At 43.2% G+C, this 18,760-nt stretch overlaps 1 protein-coding gene across 1 annotated transcript in view; it reads left to right on the top strand.

The window, feature by feature from the left end:
* LOC311126458 (phospholipid-transporting ATPase IH-like) overlaps nucleotides 1–18,760 on the top strand; it is a gene marked incomplete at its 5' end in the record, with an annotated part of 55,144 nt that overhangs the window by 15,322 nt on the left and 21,062 nt on the right. Inside the window, 11 exons of the mRNA XM_084200466.1 lie at nucleotides 8,025–8,096; nucleotides 8,715–8,788; nucleotides 8,903–9,006; nucleotides 11,405–11,586; nucleotides 12,252–12,485; nucleotides 12,647–12,824; nucleotides 13,008–13,110; nucleotides 13,336–13,481; nucleotides 13,728–13,787; nucleotides 13,903–14,030; nucleotides 14,188–14,323. Of these exons, the coding sequence (XP_084056592.1) occupies nucleotides 8,025–8,096; nucleotides 8,715–8,788; nucleotides 8,903–9,006; nucleotides 11,405–11,586; nucleotides 12,252–12,485; nucleotides 12,647–12,824; nucleotides 13,008–13,110; nucleotides 13,336–13,481; nucleotides 13,728–13,787; nucleotides 13,903–14,030; nucleotides 14,188–14,323 (1,417 nt within the window). The remainder of the gene's footprint in view (nucleotides 1–8,024; nucleotides 8,097–8,714; nucleotides 8,789–8,902; nucleotides 9,007–11,404; nucleotides 11,587–12,251; nucleotides 12,486–12,646; nucleotides 12,825–13,007; nucleotides 13,111–13,335; nucleotides 13,482–13,727; nucleotides 13,788–13,902; nucleotides 14,031–14,187; nucleotides 14,324–18,760) is intronic.

Raw genomic sequence — 18,760 nt, 5'->3', positions numbered from 1 at the left:
AGGATATACTTGCTTGTAAATTAATAAAACCAAAAGCTAACCTTAACTTGGAAAAGTTCCAGTGTTGGATAGCCATAGCCAGTTAGCTAACATAGCATCCCTCTCTGTTTTTGAGCCGGGTGTTTGAGTAGGCTAAACTAGCTAGATGCTAAGTGAACCTTCAAAAAAAAAAAAATCTACCAAATATAGCTAGCTCTCTCTCTTGCTTCTCCTTAATTTAGGAAGAAATGTATTTGTTCAACTATTGTCTTTCTCTCTCTTTGAGTGAACTACTCACCACATTGTATGCACTGCAATGCTAGCTAGCTGTATCTTATGCTTTCAGCACTAGATTCATTCTCTGATCCTTTGATTGGGTGGACATGTCAGTACATGCTGCAAGAGCTCTGCTAGGTTGGAGGACATCCTCCGGAAGTTGTCATAATTACTGTGTAAGTCTATGGAAGGGGAAAAGGGAACCATGAGCCTCCTAGGTTTTGTATTGAAGTCAATGTACCCAGAGGAGGACAGAAGCTAGCTACTGTAGACCTTCATTGCAAAACAGTGTGTTTTAATCAATTATTTTGTGACGTGAATGTATTTAGTATAGTTGTATCTAAAAAGGATACGTTTTGTAATGTTTCAGAATGTTGGTCCTCCCCTTCCTCTTCTGAGGAGCCTCCACTGACACACAAACTGAAGGACACACACACACAATACATCCATACACTTAACAATACACACACACACACACACTTAACAATACACACACTTAGTGATATGCACACTAGGCCAGCGGTGTCAAACTGATTTTGCCCTGCGGGCCGAATTCGGACCTCATCAAGGTCTTTGCACTTAAAATGTAGGATATTTCCTCGCTGTCAAAATTAGCGAAACATTTTCCTCATCGCTTTTGGAATTTCCAATTCTCCATGACTGTCTAGCTTTCGTTTCAGTGACTTTTAGCAAGCTGGACAGAGTGAATAGATTATGAAGGTAGGTCCATTATCATTTCTATACAGTTTCGGTTTGGTTTTAGTCATTTCAATGTCGATTGAGATCGATTTATTTTATACCACCCGCGGGCCAGATTGACACCCTGCGCTAGGCTATACACACACACATACATACTGTACACTTAGTGATACACAAACAAGCACACAAATAGTCATGCTTTTTCTCACACCCATTCACGAATGTACGCATACACTTAGTCATGCTCTTACTATCTAACACATAGCTCACATGTAAGAACACATGCCCACATTTACAACTCCATGGTCTCATGTCAGGTTGGTGGGTCTGTTTAGGGTGCAGCTGATCACGTTATTGTACTGGACTCTGTCATAGTGCCCCTGTTGTAACGACCTCAGTGCTGTATTGGATGGGTGTCTACTGTCAAATTGAGAGATAACACATATGGAATCATGTAGTAAACAAAAAAGTTGTATATTATATACACTGCTAAAAAAAATAAAGGGAACACTTAAACAACACAATGTAACTCCAAGTCAATCACACTTCTGTGAAATCAAACTGTCCACTTAGAAAGCAACACTGATTGACAATAAATGTCACATGCTGTTGTGCAAATGGAATAGACAACAGGTGGAAATGATAGGCAATTAGCAAGACACCCCCAATAAAGGACTGGTTTTTGCAGGTGGTGACCACAGACCACTTCTCAGTTCATATGCTTCCTGGCTGATGTTTTGGTCACTTTTGAATGCTGGCGGTGCTTTCACTCTAGTGGTAGCATGAGACGGAGTCTACAACCCACACAAGTGGCTCAGGTAGTGCAGCTCATCCAGGATGGCACATCAATGCGAGCTGTGGCAAGAAGGTTTGCTGTGTTTGTCAGCGTAGTGTCCAGAGCATGGAGGCGCTACCAGGAGACAGGCCAGTACATCAGGAGACGTGGAGGAGGCCGTAGGAGGGCAACAACCCAGCAGCAGGACTGCTACCTCCGCCTTTGTGCAAGGAGGAGCAGGAGGAGCACTGCCAGAGCCCTGCAAAATGACCTCCAGCAGGCCACAAATGTGCATGTGTCTGCTCAAACGGTCAGAAACAGACTCCATGAGGGTGGTATGAGGGCCCGACGTCCACAGGTGGGGGTTGTGCTTACAGCCCAACACCGTGCAGGACGTTTGGCATTTGCCAGAGAACACCAAGATTGGCAAATTCGCCACTGGCGCCCTGTGCTCTTCACAGATGAAAGCAGGTTCACACTGAGCACATGTGACAGACGTGACAGAGTCAGGAGACGCCGTGGAAAACGTTCTGCCGCCTGCAACATCCTCCAGCATGACCGGTTTGGCGGTGGGTCAGTCATGGTGTGGGGTGGCATTTCTTTGGGGGGCCGCACAGCCCTCCATGTGCTCGCCAGAGGTAGCCTGACTGCCATTAGGTACCGAGATGAGATCCTCAGACCCCTTGTGAGACCATATGCTGGTGCGGTTGGCCCTGGGTTCCTCCTAATGCAAGACAATGCTAGACCTCATGTGGCTGGAGTGTGTCAGCAGTTCCTGCAAGAGGATGGACTGGCCCGCCCGTTCCCCAGACCTGAATCCAATTGAGCACATCTGGGACATCATTTCTCGCTCCATCCACCAACGCCACGTTGCACCACAGACTGTCCAGGAGTTGGCGGATGCTTTAGTCCAGGTCTGGGAGGAGATCCCTCAGGAGACCATCCGACACCTCATCAGGAGCATGCCCAGGTGTTGTAGGGAGGTCATACAGGCACGTGGAGGATACACACACACTACTGAGCCTCATTTTGACTTGTTTTAAGGACATTACATCAAAGTTGGATCAGCCTGTAGTGTGGTTTTCCACTTTAATTTTGAGGGTGACTCCAAATCCAGACCTCCATGGGTTGATACATTTGATTTCCATTGATAATTTTTGTGTGATTTTGTTGTCAGCACATTCAACTATGTAAAGAAAAAAGTATTGAATAAGATTATTTCATTCATTCAGATCTAGGATGTGTTATTTTAGTGTTCCCTTTATTTTTTTGAGCAGTATATTTGAGATTCTTCAAATAGCCACCCTTTGCCTTGATTACAGCTTTGCACACTCTTGGCATTCTCTTAACCAGCTTCATGAGGTAGTCACCTATAATGCATTTCAATTAATAGGTGTGCTTTCTTAAAAGTTAATTTGTGGAATTTCTTTCATTAATGCATTTGAACCAATCAGTTGTGTTGTGACAAAGTAGCCCCTCTATACAGAAGATAGACCTATTTGGTAAAAGACCAAGTCCATATTATGGCAAGAAGAGCTCAAATAAGCAAAGACCAATGACAGTCCATCATGACTTTAAGACATGAAGGTCAGTCAATACGGAGCATTTCAAGAACTTTGAACGTTTCTTAAAGTGCAGTCGCAAAAACCATCAAGCGCTATGATGTAACTGGCTCTCATGAGGACTGCCACAGGAATGGAAGACCCAGAGTTACCTCTCCTGCAGAGGATACATTCATTAGAGTTATCAGCCTCAGAAATTGCAGCCTAAATAAATGCTTCACAGAGTTCAAGTAAAGACACATCTCAACATCAACTGTTCAGAGGAGACTGTGTGAATCAGGCCTTCATGGTTGAATTGCTGCAAAGAAAACACTACTAAAGGACACCAATAAGAAGAAGAGACTTGCTTGGGCCAAGAAACACGAGCAATGGACATTAGACCGGTGGAAATGTGTCCTTTGGTCTGGAGTCCAAATTGGACATTTTTGCTTCCAACCGCTGTGTCTTTGTGAGACACGGTGTGGGTGAACAGATGATCTCCGCATGTGTATTTCCCACCGAAAAGCAGGGAGGAGGAGGTGTTATGGTGTGGGGGTGCTTTGCTGGTGACACTGTCTGTGATTTATTTAGAATTCAAAGCACACTTAACCAGCATGGCTACCACAGCATTCTGCAGCGATACACCATTCCATCTGGTTTGGGCTTAGTGGGACTATCATTTGTTTTTCAACAGGAAAATGACCCAACACACCTCCAGGCTGTGTAAGGGCTATTTTACCAAGAAGGAGAGTAATTGAGTGCTGCATCAGATGACCTGGCCTCCACAATCCCCCGACCTCAACCAAATTGAGATGGTTTGGGATGAGTCGGACCGCAGAGTGAAGATTTTCAGCATATGTGGGAACTCCTTCAAGACTGTTGGAAAAGCATTCCAGGTGAAGCTGGTTAAGAGAATGCCAAGAGTGGGCAAAGCGTGGCTATTTGAAGAATCTCAAATATAAAATATATTTTGATTTGTTAAACCACTTTTTTGGTTACTACGTGATTCCATATGTGCTATTTCGTAGTTTTGATGTCTTCACTATTATTCTACAATGTAGAAAATAGTAAAAATTAAGAAAAACCCTTGAATGAGTAGGTGTCCAAACTTTTGACCGGTATTATGTGTGACCTAAAACAGGGAATTCTTACTAGGATTAAATGTCAGGAATTGTGAAAAACTGAGTTTAAATGTATTTGGCTAAGGTGTATGTAAACTTCTGACTTCAACTGTAATATATATATATATATACACAGTGGGGGAAAAAAAGTATTTAGTCAGCCACCAATTGTGCAAGTTCTCCCACTTAAAAAGATGAGAGAGGCCTGTAATTTTCATCATAGGTACACGTCAACTATGACAGACAAATTGAGAATTTTTTTCTCCAGAAAATCACATTGTAGAATTTTTAATGAATTTATTTGCAAATTATGGTGGAAAATAAGTATTTGGTCACCTACAAACAAGCAAGATTTCTGGCTCTCACAGACCTGTAACTTCTTCTTTAAGAGGCTCCTCTGTCCTCCACTCGTTACCTGTATTAATGGCACCTGTTTGAACTTGTTATCAGTATAAAAGACACCTGTCCATAACCTCAAACAGTCACACTCCAAACTCCACTATGGCCAAGACCAAAGAGCTGTCAAAGGACACCAGAAACAAAATTGTAGACCTGCACCAGGCTGGGAAGACTGAATCTGCAATAGGTAAGCAGCTTGGTTTGACGAAATCAACTGTGGGAGCAATTATTAGGAAATGGAAGACATACAAGACCACTGATAATCTCCCTCGATCTGGGGCTCCACGCAAGATCTCACCCCGTGGGGTCAAAATGATCACAAGAACGGTAAGCAAAAATCCCAGAACCACACGGGGGGACCTAGTGAATGACATGCAGAGAGCTGGGACCAATGTAACAAAGCCTACCATCAGTAACACACTACGCCGCCAGGGACTCAAATCCTGCAGTGCCAGACGTGTCCCCCTGCTTAAGCCAGTACATGTCCAAGCCCGTCTGAAGTTTGCTAGAGTGCATTTGGATGATCCAGAAGAGGATTGGGAGAATGTCATATGGTCAGATGAAACCAAAATAGAACTTTTTGGTAAAAACTCAACTCGTCTTGTTTGGAGGACAAAAAATGCTGAGTTGCATCCAAAGAACACCATACCTACTGTGAAGCATGGGGGTGGAAACATCATGCTTTGGGGCTGTTTTTCTGCAAAGGGACCAGGACGACTGATCCGTGTAAAGGAAAGAATGAATGGGGCCATGTATCGTGAGATTTTGAGTGAAAACCTCCTTCCATCAGCAAGGGCATTGAAGATGAAACGTGGCTGGGTCCTTCAGCATGACAATGAGCCCAAACACACCGCCCGGGCAACGAAGGAGTGGCTTCGTAAGAAGCATTTCAAGGTCCTGGAGTGGCCTAGCCAGTCTCCAGATCTCAACCCCATAGAAAATCTTTGGAGGGAGTTGAAAGTGTGTGTTGCCCAGCGACAGCCCCAAAACATCACTGCTCTAGAGGAGATCTGCATGGAGGAATGGGCCAAAATACCAGCAACAGTGTGTGAAAACCTTGTGAAGACTTACAGAAAACGTTTGACCTGTGTCATTGCCAACAAAGGGTATATAACAAAGTATTGATAAACTTTTGTTATCGACCAAATACTTATTTTCCACCATAATTTGCAAATAAATTCATTAAAAATCCTACAATGTGATTTTCTGGATTTTTTTTTTCTCATTTTGTCTGTCATAGTTGACGTGTACCTATGATGAAAATTACAGGCCTCTCTCATCTTTTTAAGTGGGAGAACTTGCACAATTGGTGGCTGACTAAACTTTTTTTCCCCACTGTGTGTGTATATAGATATAGATATAGATATATAGATATTACAGTTGAAGTCGGAAGTTTACATACACCTTAGCCAAATACATTTAAACTCAGTTTTTCACAAATATTCCCTGTTTTAGGTCAGTTAGGATCACCACTTTATTTTAAGAATGTGAAATGTCAGAATAATAGTAGAGTGATTTATTTCAGCTTTTATTTCTTTCATCACATTCCCAGTGGGTCAGAGGTTTACATACACTCAATTAGTATTTGGTAGCATTGCCTTTAAATTGTTTAACTTAGGTCAAATGTTTCGGGTAGCCTTCCACAAGCTTCCCACAATAAGTTGGGTGAATTTTGGCCCATTCCTCCTGACAGAGCTGGTGTAACTGAGTCAGGTTTGTAGGCCTCCTTGCTTGCACAAGCTTGTTCAGTTCTGGCCACACATTTTCTATAGAATTGAGGTCAGGGCTTTGTAATGGCCACTCCAATACCTTGACTTTGTTGTCCTTAAACCATTTTGCCACAACTTTGTAAATAATATAATAATATGCCATTTAGCAGACGCTTTTATCCAAAGCGACTTACAGTAATGCGTGTTCATTTTTGTGTATGGGTGGTCCCGGCGATCGAACCCACTACCTTGGCGTTACAAGCGCCGTGCTCTACCAGCTGAGCTACAGAGGACTTGGGGTGCTTGTGGTCATTGTCCATTTGGAAGACCCATTTGCGACCAAGCTTTAACTTCCTGACTGATGTCTTGAGATGTTGCTTCAATATATTGACATCATTTTTCTTCCACATGATGCCATCTGTTTTGTGAAGTGCACCAGTCCCTCCTGCAGCAAAGCACCCCCACAGCATGATGCTGCCACCCCTGTGCTTCACGGTTGGGATGGTGTTCTTCTGCTTGCAAGCGACCCTCTTTTTCCTCCTAACATAACGATGGTCATTATGGCCAAACAGTTCTATTTTTGTTTCATCAGACCAGAAGATATTTCTCCAAAAAGTACGATCTTTGTCCCCATGTGCAGTTGCAAACTGTAGTCTGGCTTTTTATGGCTGTTTTGGAGCAGTGGCTTCTTCCTTGCTGAGCGGCTTTTCAGGTTATGTCGATATAGGACTCGTTTTACTGTGGATATAGATACTTTTGTACCTTTTTCCTCCAGCATCTTCACAAGGTAATTTGCTGTTGTTCTGGGATTGATTTGCACTTTTCGCACCAAAGTACGTTAATCTCTAGGAGACAGAACGCGTCTCCTTCCTGAGCGGTATGACGGCTGCGTTGTCCCATGGTGTTTATACTTGCATACTATTGTTTGTACAGATGAATGTGGTACCTTCAGGCGTTTGGAAATTGCTCCCAAGGATGAACCAGACTTGTGGAGGTCTACAATTTTTTTTTCTGAGGTCTTGGCCTATTTCTTTTCATTTTCCAATGATGTCAAGCAAAGAGGCACTGCATTTGAAGGTAGGCCTTGAAATACATCCACATGTACACCTCCAATTGACTCAAATGATGTCAATTAGCCTATCAGAAGCTTCTAAAGCCATGACATAATTTTCTGGAATTTTCCAAGCTGTTTAAAGGCACAGTCAACTTAGTGTATGTAAACTTCTGACCCACTGGAATTGTAATACAGTGAATTATAAGTGAAATAATCTGTCTGTAAACAATTGTTGGAAAACTTACTTGTGTCATGCACAATGTAGATGTCCTAACCGACTTGCCAAAACTATAGTTTGTTAACAAGAAATGTGTGGAGTGGTTAAAAAACGAGTTTTAATGACTCCAACCTAAGTGTATGTAAACTTCTGACTTCAACTGTGTATATATAATCTCCTTCTGATCTACAGAACACTCTTCCCTCTCTCCATTTTTCATTCATTCACTCACACACACATTCTCTCTCCCTCAGGTTGGGGTACACCTATCTGAGACTCAAAGACAGTCATATGGAAATTCTCAATAAGGACGATGAGATTGAAAGGTAGGGCTTTGCTCAGAACATAATTCCTGATTGATCCATCTTTTATTTTGGCCTTTCATATTTCACAGCTTCCTGTGAAACCATAGAGTATTCATGTTTAAGTTACGCATGCATATCTCAAGTTATTAATTGATTCCAAATAATTTAATAAGTTCATTCTGACCATATTTCTGCCCATTGGCAAACCGTACGTGCTTTGGTTTATGTGAAGGATGTCTGGAAACATTTTAGCAAAAATACAACTTCCTTATAGTAAGACAACACTGCCAAGAAAAATGGTATAAATAGCAGGTTTGGATCCCACAGGCACCACTTGTAAAACATCAGTATCTACATCCCTCTCTGCAGTGGGCTGTCTATGCAACTGAAGTTTTAAGAGCGAACGAATGAGGAAGAAAGGGAGGGAGATGCAAAGTAAACAGAGAGGAAGAGAAAAGGGAAGGAAAGAGGAGGATGATTAATCTGTTAAAATAACTTTTAATCTGACTGTTCTGTCTTTGCTTGTAACAGTCTTTGCTTGTCTCTAGCCACTCTTATTGCTGTGTACATTGTTAGAGAATGTCCAGTGTGTTATGTCTGATACTAAGGGAGTCGTCTCCTCCTGTGTCTGTGTTCCAGGTTTGAGCTGCTTCACGTGCTCAACTTTGACTCTGTCAGGAGGAGAATGAGCGTCATTGTCAAGTCTAGCGCAGGTAACACTCATACACACACTATCTCGTTCACATAATACTAAATAGAAACTAACAGACATTCAGATACATACAATATGTATTCAATTAAATCTATGTGTGTTTGTGTGTCCTCAGGGGAGTACCTGTTGTTCTGTAAGGGGGCAGACAGCTCCATCTTTCCCAGGGTGGTGTCAGGGAAGGTGGAGCAGGTGAGGGCACGGGTGGAGCAGAACGCTGTGGTAAGTCTACACACACACACAAACTCTGTATCATCTCTTTCTTTGAAGAAAAATATAAACGCAACATGTAAAGTGTTGGTCCCATGTTTCATGAGCTGAAATACACTTGACAGATGTGTCAAGTTTTGAGGGAGTGTGCAATTGGCATGCTGACTGCAGGAATGTCCACCAGAGCTGTTGCCAGATCATTTAATGTTCATTTCTCTACCATAAGCTGCCTCCAACGTCGTTTTAGAGAATTTGGCAGTACGTCCAACCGGCCTCACAACTGCAGGCCACGTGAAACTACGCCAGCCCAGGACCTCCACATCCGGCTTCTTCACCTGCAGAATCGTCTGAGACCAGCAACCCGGACAGGTGACGAAACTGTAGAATTTCTGCACAAACTGTCAGAAACCGTCTCAGGGAAGCTCATCTGCGTGCTCGTCGTCCTCACCAGGGTCTTGACTTGACTGCAGTTCGGTGTCGTAACCGACTTCAGTGGGCAAATGCTCACCTTCGATGGCCACTAGAACGCTGGAGATGTGTGCCCTTCACAGATAAATCCCGGTTTCAACTGTACCGGGCAGTGTATGGTGTCGTGTGGGCGAGCGGTTTGCTTATGTCAATGTTGTGAACAGAGTGCCCCATAGTGGCGGTGGGGTTAGGGTATGGGCAGGCATAAGCTACGGACAACGAACACAATTGCATTTTATCTATGGTCATTTCAATGCAGAAATACCGTGACAAAATCCTGAGGCCCATTGTTGTGCCATTCATCTGCCGTCATCACCTCATGTTTCAGCATGATAATGCACAGCCCCATGTCGCAAGGATCTGTACACAATTCCTGGAAGCTGGAAATGTCCCAGTTCTTCCATGGCCTGCATACTCACCAGACATGTCACCCATTGAGCATGTTTGGGATGCTCTGGATCGACGCGTACGACAGCGTGTTCCAGTTCCCACCAATGTCCAGCATCTTCCCACAGCCATTGAACAGGAGTGGGACAACATTCCACAGGCCACAATCAACAGCCTGATCAACTCTATGCGACGGAGATGTGTCGCACTGCATGAGGCAAATGGAGATCACGGCAGATACTGACTGGTTTTCTGATCCACGCCCCTACCTTTATCTTTAATGTATCTGTGACCAACCGATGCATATCTGTATTCCAAATCATGTGAAATCCATAGATTGGAGCCTAATGAATTTATTTCAATTTACTGATTTCCTTATATGAACTGTAACTCAGTAAAATCTTTGAAATTGTTGCATTTTGCGTTTTATATTTTTGTTCAGTGTAGATACAGACACCAAAACCCTTAATCGCGCAACTTCGCCCTAATACTTCTACTCCTAATATGCCTATACCATAACCAAAACTCCAGATATATATCTTGAGTCTCACAACCCTGAACGATATACCTGCTATGGTCATAGTACTGTGGCTACTATGATCTTAAAGGGGCAATCCGCTGTTGAGCTGAGGAATGGGGCTGGAGAAATGTAACCACTCTCAAATTCATAGACCGCTATGGATTCAAGGACTGACCATCCATGATATCAAAAGTATAGTTTTAACCATGTTTTGTGGCTATACAGTGTGTGTTTACATTTACTTTGTTTACAAACATTGGAGTAAAACAAGCTTATATTTTGTGTTCTGATGGGGTACGACAGTTGAACTTAGCTCATGAGGCATTTATAAGCAGTGGTGGAAAAAGTACCCAATTTGTCATACTTGAGTAAAAGTAAAGATACCTTAATAGAAAATGACAAGTAAAAGTGAAAGTCACCCAGTAAATTATGACTTGAGTAAAAGTCCAAAAGTATTTGGTTTTAAATATACTAGAGTATCAAAAGTAAAAGTATAAATCATTTAAAATTCCTTATTAAGCAAACCAGACGGCACCATTATCTTCTTTTTTTTTAATTTACTGACAGCCAGGGGCACACTCCAACACTCAGACATCATTTACAAACGAAGCATGTGTGTTTAGTGAGTCGGCCAGATCAGAGGCAGTAGGGATGACCATGGATGTTCTCTTGATAAGTGTGTGAATTGGACCATTTCCCTGTCCTGCTAAGCATTCAAAATGTAACGAGTACTTTTGGGTGTCAGGGAAAATGAATGGAGTAAAAAGTCCATTATTTTCTTTTGGAATATAGTGAAGTAAAAGTTGTCAAAAATATAAATAGTAAAGGACAGTACAGATACCCAAAAAACAACTTAAGTAGTACTTTAAAGTATTTTTACTTAAGTACTTTACACCACTGTTTATATATACACGTTTAATGTTGTTCAAGAATAAGTCCAAAAATGGATGTAGCAACTGCAGATCGTCCCCTTTAACAGACAACCTTAACCATAATCTCTTTCACTCAACTGAGTCTCTCCTTTACCTCTGTAAGGAGGGCTTGCGGACCCTGTGTGTGGCCTACAGGAGTCTGTCCCCAGCGGAGTACAAGGAAGCATGTTATCAGCTGAGCAACGCCAAGCTGGCACTGCAGGACAGGGAGCAACGGCTGGCACAGGCTTATGACCTCATCGAGAGGAACTTCACCCTGCTGGGGGCTACGGCTGTGGAGGACAGGTAGGAGAGAAAGGGGAGGCAGAGGGGGGATTGGCGAGAGGAGGCGGTGTGAGAGAGAGGAGGGGGAAGGAGCAAGAGGAAGATGGGAAGGAGGAGTTGGGGAGAAAAAGAGCGCGAGAGAGAGGAGAGGAAATGGGATGGAGATGGAGATTCAGGGAGAAACAGCGGTAGGGATGAGAGAAAGGGAGCCAGTAAAGGAGGAAGTGAGAGAGAGATGTAAGGGAGATTTACTATCATGGATTCCCTGATTGATGACAGCTTGTTTTCTAATCATCTAGCCCTCTGATGTATGGTACACATTGACCTGGCCATGTATATTAGTCATCAATAACTGGACTGAGTTGATCAGTGTGTTAACCCATCAGCTGCTGGCTGAGGAGACTTATTGACTACAGTAGTTATCAATGACCACAAAGGAAATACTCTTAACTCTTCCTCGGCCTTGATTGTTTTTACAATGGTGTAGAATCAATGTACTAATTTAATCAGGATTTAGTCAATCTTGAATTTATAAAGTTATACGTTATATTTTTTAATAATCAATATAAAACGAATAGGTTGTTGATCAATAATATCATCATTTCTATCTTGCACTTGCATACTTTGAAACGTCCATACAGCCTATTGTGACGTGTAATGCTAACAACCTATTGACTGCTGTGCAGGCTCCAGGAGAAGGCAGCAGACACCATTGAGTCTCTCCATAAGGCTGGGATGAAGGTGTGGGTGCTGACGGGGGACAAGATGGAGACGGCGGCGGCTACGTGCTACGCTAGCAAGCTGTTCCGCAGCTCCACACAGATACTGGAGCTGACCAAGAAACGCACAGAGGAACAGAGTCTACATGACGTTCTGTTTGACCTGAGCAGGACTGTACTCGGACAACGCTCCCTGTCAGGGTAGGCTACACACACACACACACACACACACACACACACACATGCATGTAGACATGCATGCACTCACACACAACAATGTACATGTTTTGTGTTCCTATGTTTCGTGTGTGTGTTTGTGTATATGTACAGTATGTGTGTATCACTGTGTGTTATTTCCCCAGGCTGTCTGTGGACTGTCAGGACTATGGTCTGATCATCGACGGGGCCACCCTGTCTGCTGTGCTGAAGCCCAGTCCAGAGAGCTCTGGCTCGGGGAACTACAGAGAGATCTTCCTGGAGATCTGTAGGAACTGCAGCGCCGTGCTCTGCTGCCGCATGGCGCCCCTACAGAAAGCACAGGTTGGTCTGATGTCACTTCATGTCTCACATGGGAAACCAGTGAGCGATAGTGGTTAGTCAGTTAGTTAGTTAGCCTGGTAAGTCATTGTGAATAAATTGCCTTCTACTATAATGACCTGGTTAGGCAAGAGGCAGTATTATTTTGGTGTTTAATGAGTTGTGGTATGACTGTTGTCTCTCCAGATTGTGAAGCTGATCAAGGTATCTAAGGAGCACCCCATCACTCTGGCCATCGGTGACGGAGCCAACGACGTCAGCATGATCCTCGAGGCACACGTGGGCATCGGTGAGCTCATCTCTGCACTGATTGGCAAGCTCTTGTGTCTCTACTCTGATTTGTGGGAAACATCAGCTAAGCTAGCACTCATCTCTATTCTTTGATTAGTGGGAGTCATTAGCTCCCAGATATCTCATTGGCGTCAAAACAGACACTAAATATTTCACTAAGACCTATTAGTATGTTTGTTTTCATTCAATCCATCAATCAATCAATCCCTCTCTCTCTTCTAAGGCATCATGGGTAAGGAGGGGCGCCAGGCGGCGAGGAACAGTGACTACGCCATCCCAAAGTTCAAACACCTGAAGAAGATGCTGTTGGTGCATGGACACTTCTACTACATCCGCATCGCTGAGCTGGTGCAGTACTTCTTCTACAAGGTGAGCTTTACTACTGACACTAATACTGGGCATTTACTGGGCACACATTTAAATGGTTTAGTATTGAATGACACAACCTCGGACTCGGCACCACCTCAGCCTGGTGCCTTTCCCAGAAGAGAGAGCCATTTGGTGAGCCAAATGTCGAGGCAGGACACTGCAAGGAGCTGAATGAGCGTTGAATTAGGAACAATGTTCAGTCCTCCCTTTCTCACTTTGTTTCTCCCACTTTCTCTCTCTCTGCAGAATGTGTGCTTCATCTTCCCTCAGTTCCTCTATCAGTTCTTCTGTGGATTCTCTCAGCAGGTAGGTGCTCAGACTCAACCCTAAATGACGGTTGCCTATAACCTATCATGGTTGCCTGTTTTGTCATGTGTGGTCTGTATATTTCTGACTGTGCTCTGTGTGTGTCCCTGTGCAGCCCCTGTACGACACGGCCTACCTGACGCTGTACAACATCAGCTTCACCTCACTGCCCATCCTCCTCTACAGCCTCATAGAGAAACATGTCAGCATAGAGACGCTCAAGAGAGACCCCACTCTGTACAGGTCAGAGGAACATCCCATTAAAACTGTTTTAAAAGACAATGTAATTCCCACACAGAAAAAAAGGTTTGAACCAATTATATTGTTTTTTGTTTGTTTAAACATTCTCTCTTTATCTCCCCTCCTCTCTCCCCCTTCTCTCTCTCTTTCGCCGTCCCAGGGACGTAGCGAAGAACTCTCTCCTGCGCTGGCCTGTGTTCCTCTACTGGACGTGCCTGGGCTTGTTCAACGCCTGTATCTTCTTCTTTGGTGCCTACTTCCTGTTCGACAACACCACCTTCACCAGCAACGGACAGGTGAGCCCTGGCAACCTTTTCTACGGCAACCGACGCAAGCAGAGCTCTGTTGGCAAGGAAGGACCAGTTGACATGTTGCACCTAACCACAGATCAAGGATCAGATGACCAAACCCCAAATCATAAGCATTGACCATTAGCTGGGTGCCATTTGAGATTCACTCACAGTGATGGTTTATAGAACACCCATCCATCTCCATGTGATTGTCCCATAACACCAGACGTTGAAACAGGAGTAATACAATGTGGTCCGTTTCAGGTTATCTATGGGTAAGTTATGGTCAGGTTGTGGTTAATTTGTGTTCATAGTCCAGATGGAATCTCAGTGGTCTTCTTTAGCTTGACAACCATCAGGACTCCATTCATATGGACAACGCTATAGCATCTTTCTCTGTATTGTTGATTTATGTCATAACTGTTTTGTATTGCCTTTGGTCCTGTTTTTTCTCTTTAAGTTGAAACATCCTGGAATTCATTTCCTCTTTGTCCTGATTATTTTCTCTTCTTCTTCCTCTTCTGCTTCTTCTTTATTTTTGCTTTACTTCCTGTTCCTCAGCTTATGACCACCAACACACAGATGGTAAGCCTGTATCTCTCCCTCTCTCCCTGTCTCTCTATCTATCATGTTCTTTTAGCTTCTGTTGGTTTTTAGTTACGAGTTTAGCTTTGAGCTTTACCGTTTCATTCCGAAACATCCATCCATCCCCACCTCCGACATCCACCCCATTCTGCCTGTAGTTGTTTAGTTCCACATCTCTAGAGCGCCTCTACCCAGTCCAACACCAGACCTCACCAGCTCCACTCTACTAATATAGATACACTAGTCTCTCCCTAATATTATCCTTATCTGTTGGTAGGATATTTAATTGTGTGTGTGTGTGAGAGAGTGCATGTGTGCGCAGTAGTAGTACATAGACAATGCATTTTGTAAAAAAAAGCAGACTCTCTGCTGTTCTAATAACATGGGTTCATTCTAGCTGCACTGTCTTGGGTGCCCTCTTTCACCCAAACTATATATATGTTCACGTTATCTAGTATTTGTAGAGAGATGTATTTAGTATAGAGAGATTTATTTCTAGTTGTCATGCTCCTTGGGTAGGGACATGATTATGGTGATTAGGCCAGGGTGAGCAGTGAGAGGAGGACGGGGTAGTCAGGGATGAGAACATGGGGGTTCCAACTCCTCCACTATGCTAATGAAACGCATCCCTTCTCTCACTCTACCTCTTCCTTCATCTTTCTGACTACCTCTCGCTCCATCTCTCTCTATTGCTTTCTCCTTCCCCTTCTCTCCAAACTCTCCCTCTTGCTCTCCCTCTCCATCTCCATCTCTGACTCTACCTCTCCCTCAATCTATTTTGCTCTCTTCTCTCCTCTCTCTGCCGCGCTCTTCCTCCTCCTGTTCCTTCCTGATGGCAGCTTTGAGGAGAGACCACACCCCCACCCCCTCAAAGAGCAGGAGATGCATCTCTGTATCAGAGAGAGAAATAGAGGGGGATGGCTAAGGAAGAAATGCAGAGTTGATTTGCTCTATTTATATTTTACGTCCTGCTTTTGCGCTCAAGTTTCAAGGTTATTTACCATCATTTGCATAATATGAGACATACAGTGCCTTTGGAAAGTATTCAGACCCCTTGACTTTTTCCACATTTTGTTACGTTACAGCCTTATTCTAAAATGGATTAAATAAATATAAATCCTCAGCAATCTACACACAATACTCCATAATGACAACGCGAAAATAGGTTTTTGGAAATTGTAGCAAATGTATTACAAATAAACAACAGAAATACCTTTTTTACATAAGTATTCAGACTCTTTGCTATGAGGCACGAAATTGAGCTCAGGTGCATCCTGTTTCTATTTATCATCCTTGATGTTTCTACAACTTGATTGGAGTTCACCTGTGGTAGATTAAATTGATTGGACATGATTTGGAAAGGCACACACCTGTCTTTATAAGGTCCCACAGTTGACAGTACATGTCATGAGGTCAAAGGAATTGTCCGTAGAACTCCGAGACAGGATTGTGTCGAGGCACAGATCTGGGGAAGGGTACCAAAAAATGGCTGCAGCATTGAAGGTCCCCCAAGAACACAGTGGCCGCCATCATTCTTAAATGGAAGAAGTTTGGAACCACCAAGACTCTTCCTAGACCTGGCCGCCCGGCCAAACTGAGCAATCGGGGGAGAAGGGCCTTGGTCAGGGAGGTGACCAAGAACCCGATGGTCACTCTGACAGAGCTCTAGAGTTCCTCTGTGGAGATGGGAGAACCTTCCAGAAAGGACAACCATCTCTGCAGCACTCCACCAATCAGGCCTTTATGGTAGAGTGGCCAGACGGAAGCCACTTCTCAGTAAAAGGCACATGACAGCCCGCATGGAGTTTGCCAAAAGGCACCTAAAGACTCGCAGACCATGAGAAACAAGATTCTCTGGTCTGATGAAACCAAGATTAAACACTTTGGCCTGAATGCCAAGTGTCTCGTCTGGAGGAAACCTGGCACCATCCCTACGGTGAAGCATGGTGGTGGCAGCATCATGATGTGGGGATGTTTTCAGTGGCAGGGACTGGGAAACTAGTTAGGATCGAGGGAAAGATGAACGGAGCAAAGTACAGAGAGATCTTTGATGAAAACCTGCTCCAGAGCACTCAGGACCGCAGACTGGGGGCGAAGATTCACCTTCCAACAGGAAGGTTTTTGCTTTGTCATTATGGGCTATTTTGTGTAGATTGAGGGGAAAAAAACGATTTAATAAATTTTAGAATACGGCTGTAACGTAACAATGTGGAAAAAGTCAAGGGGTCTGAACACCTTCTGAAGGCACTGTACGTAAATAGGATGCCATACAAATAACAGTAAAATACTGTATATAAACTGAGTTTACAAAACATTAGGAACACCTTCTCTTTCCAGGTGAAAGCTATGATCCCTTATTGATGTCACCTGTTAAATCCACTTCAGTCAGTCTAGATGAAGGGGAGGAGACAAGTTAAAGAATATATACAGTGTGTATGTGTGTGTATATATATATGTATATATATATATATATATACTTGGAGTCAATGTATCGATATATAATATCTTCTAAGATAGTAATTATACAGTATATAATTTTTTTTGCTAGGTAGCGTTAGCTAGCAATAGTTGGCTGTACCTGTGTCAACTCCTGTATTTTTCATCCTATAGCTTGTTCTCCATCTTTAAAAAAAATAGTGAGCCAACATGTTTTCAGCACTTTTATTCCCATAACTGATCAAAACAAATGTTCTCATGCTTTCTCGTCTCTCTGCAGCAGACATATACAAAGCAATACGTTTGGAACATCAAATCGCAATAATATTGCAGTATCAAATCGCAATACATGCAGTGCCTATCATAAGTATTCACCCCCCTTGGATTTTTTCACATTTTGTTGTGTTACAAAGTGGGAATGAAATGGATTTAATTGTGATGTTTTGTCACTGATCTACACAAAATACTCCATAATGTCAAATTAATAAAAAAATAACAAATGTTTTAGTTGCATAAGTATTCACCACCTTTGATGGCAAGCCTAAATAAGTTCAGGAGTAAAAATGTGCTTAACAAATCACATAATAAATTGCATTGGCTATCTCTGTGTGCAATAATAGGGCTTAAAATATTTTTTTCATGCCTCGTTAAGAAGAGCACCGATTTGGTAGCTGTATTAAAATAAAAAAAGCAGACACAGAATATCCCTTTGAGCATGGTGAATCTATTAATTACACTTTGGATGGTGTATCAATACACCCAGTCACTGCAAAGATACAGGAGTCCTTCCTAACTGAGTTGCCGGAGAGAACGGAAACCGCACAGGGTTTTCATTATGAGGCCAATGGTTAATTTAAAACAGTTCCAGAGTTTAATGGCTGTGATAGGAGAGAACTGAGGATGGATCAACAACAGTGTAGTTACTCCACAATCCTAACCTAAATGACAGAGTGAAAATAAGGAAGCCTGTACAGAATACAAATATTCCAAAACATGAATCCTGTTTGCAATATGCAGTAAAGTAAAACTGAAAAATAAATTAACTTTTTGTCCTGGATACCAAGCGTTATGTTTGGGGCAATTCCAACATATCTCTGAGTATCACTCTCCACATTTTCAAGCATGGGGAAAGGGGATACCTAGTCAGTTGTACAACTGAATGCATTCAACTGAAACGTGTCTTCCGCATTTAACCCAACCCCTCTGAATCAGAGCGGTGCGGGGGGCTGCCTTAATTGACGTCCACGTCATCGGCGCCCGGGGAGCAGTTGTTGGGGGTTAATTGCCTTGCTCAAGGGCAGAACAGCATATATTTCCACCTTGCCGGCTCGGTTAATGGCCCAACGCTCTTAACCACTAGGCTACCTTCCGACCCTGGTGGTGGCTGCATCATGTTATGGGTATGCTTGTCATCGGCAAGGA

The sequence above is a fragment of the Coregonus lavaretus genome, assembly GCF_964263955.1.
Source record: "Coregonus lavaretus genome assembly, contig: HAP1_SCAFFOLD_581, whole genome shotgun sequence".
Classification (NCBI taxonomy): Eukaryota; Metazoa; Chordata; class Actinopteri; order Salmoniformes; family Salmonidae; genus Coregonus; species Coregonus lavaretus.
This window is presented reverse-complemented; position numbering and strand designations above follow the sequence as displayed.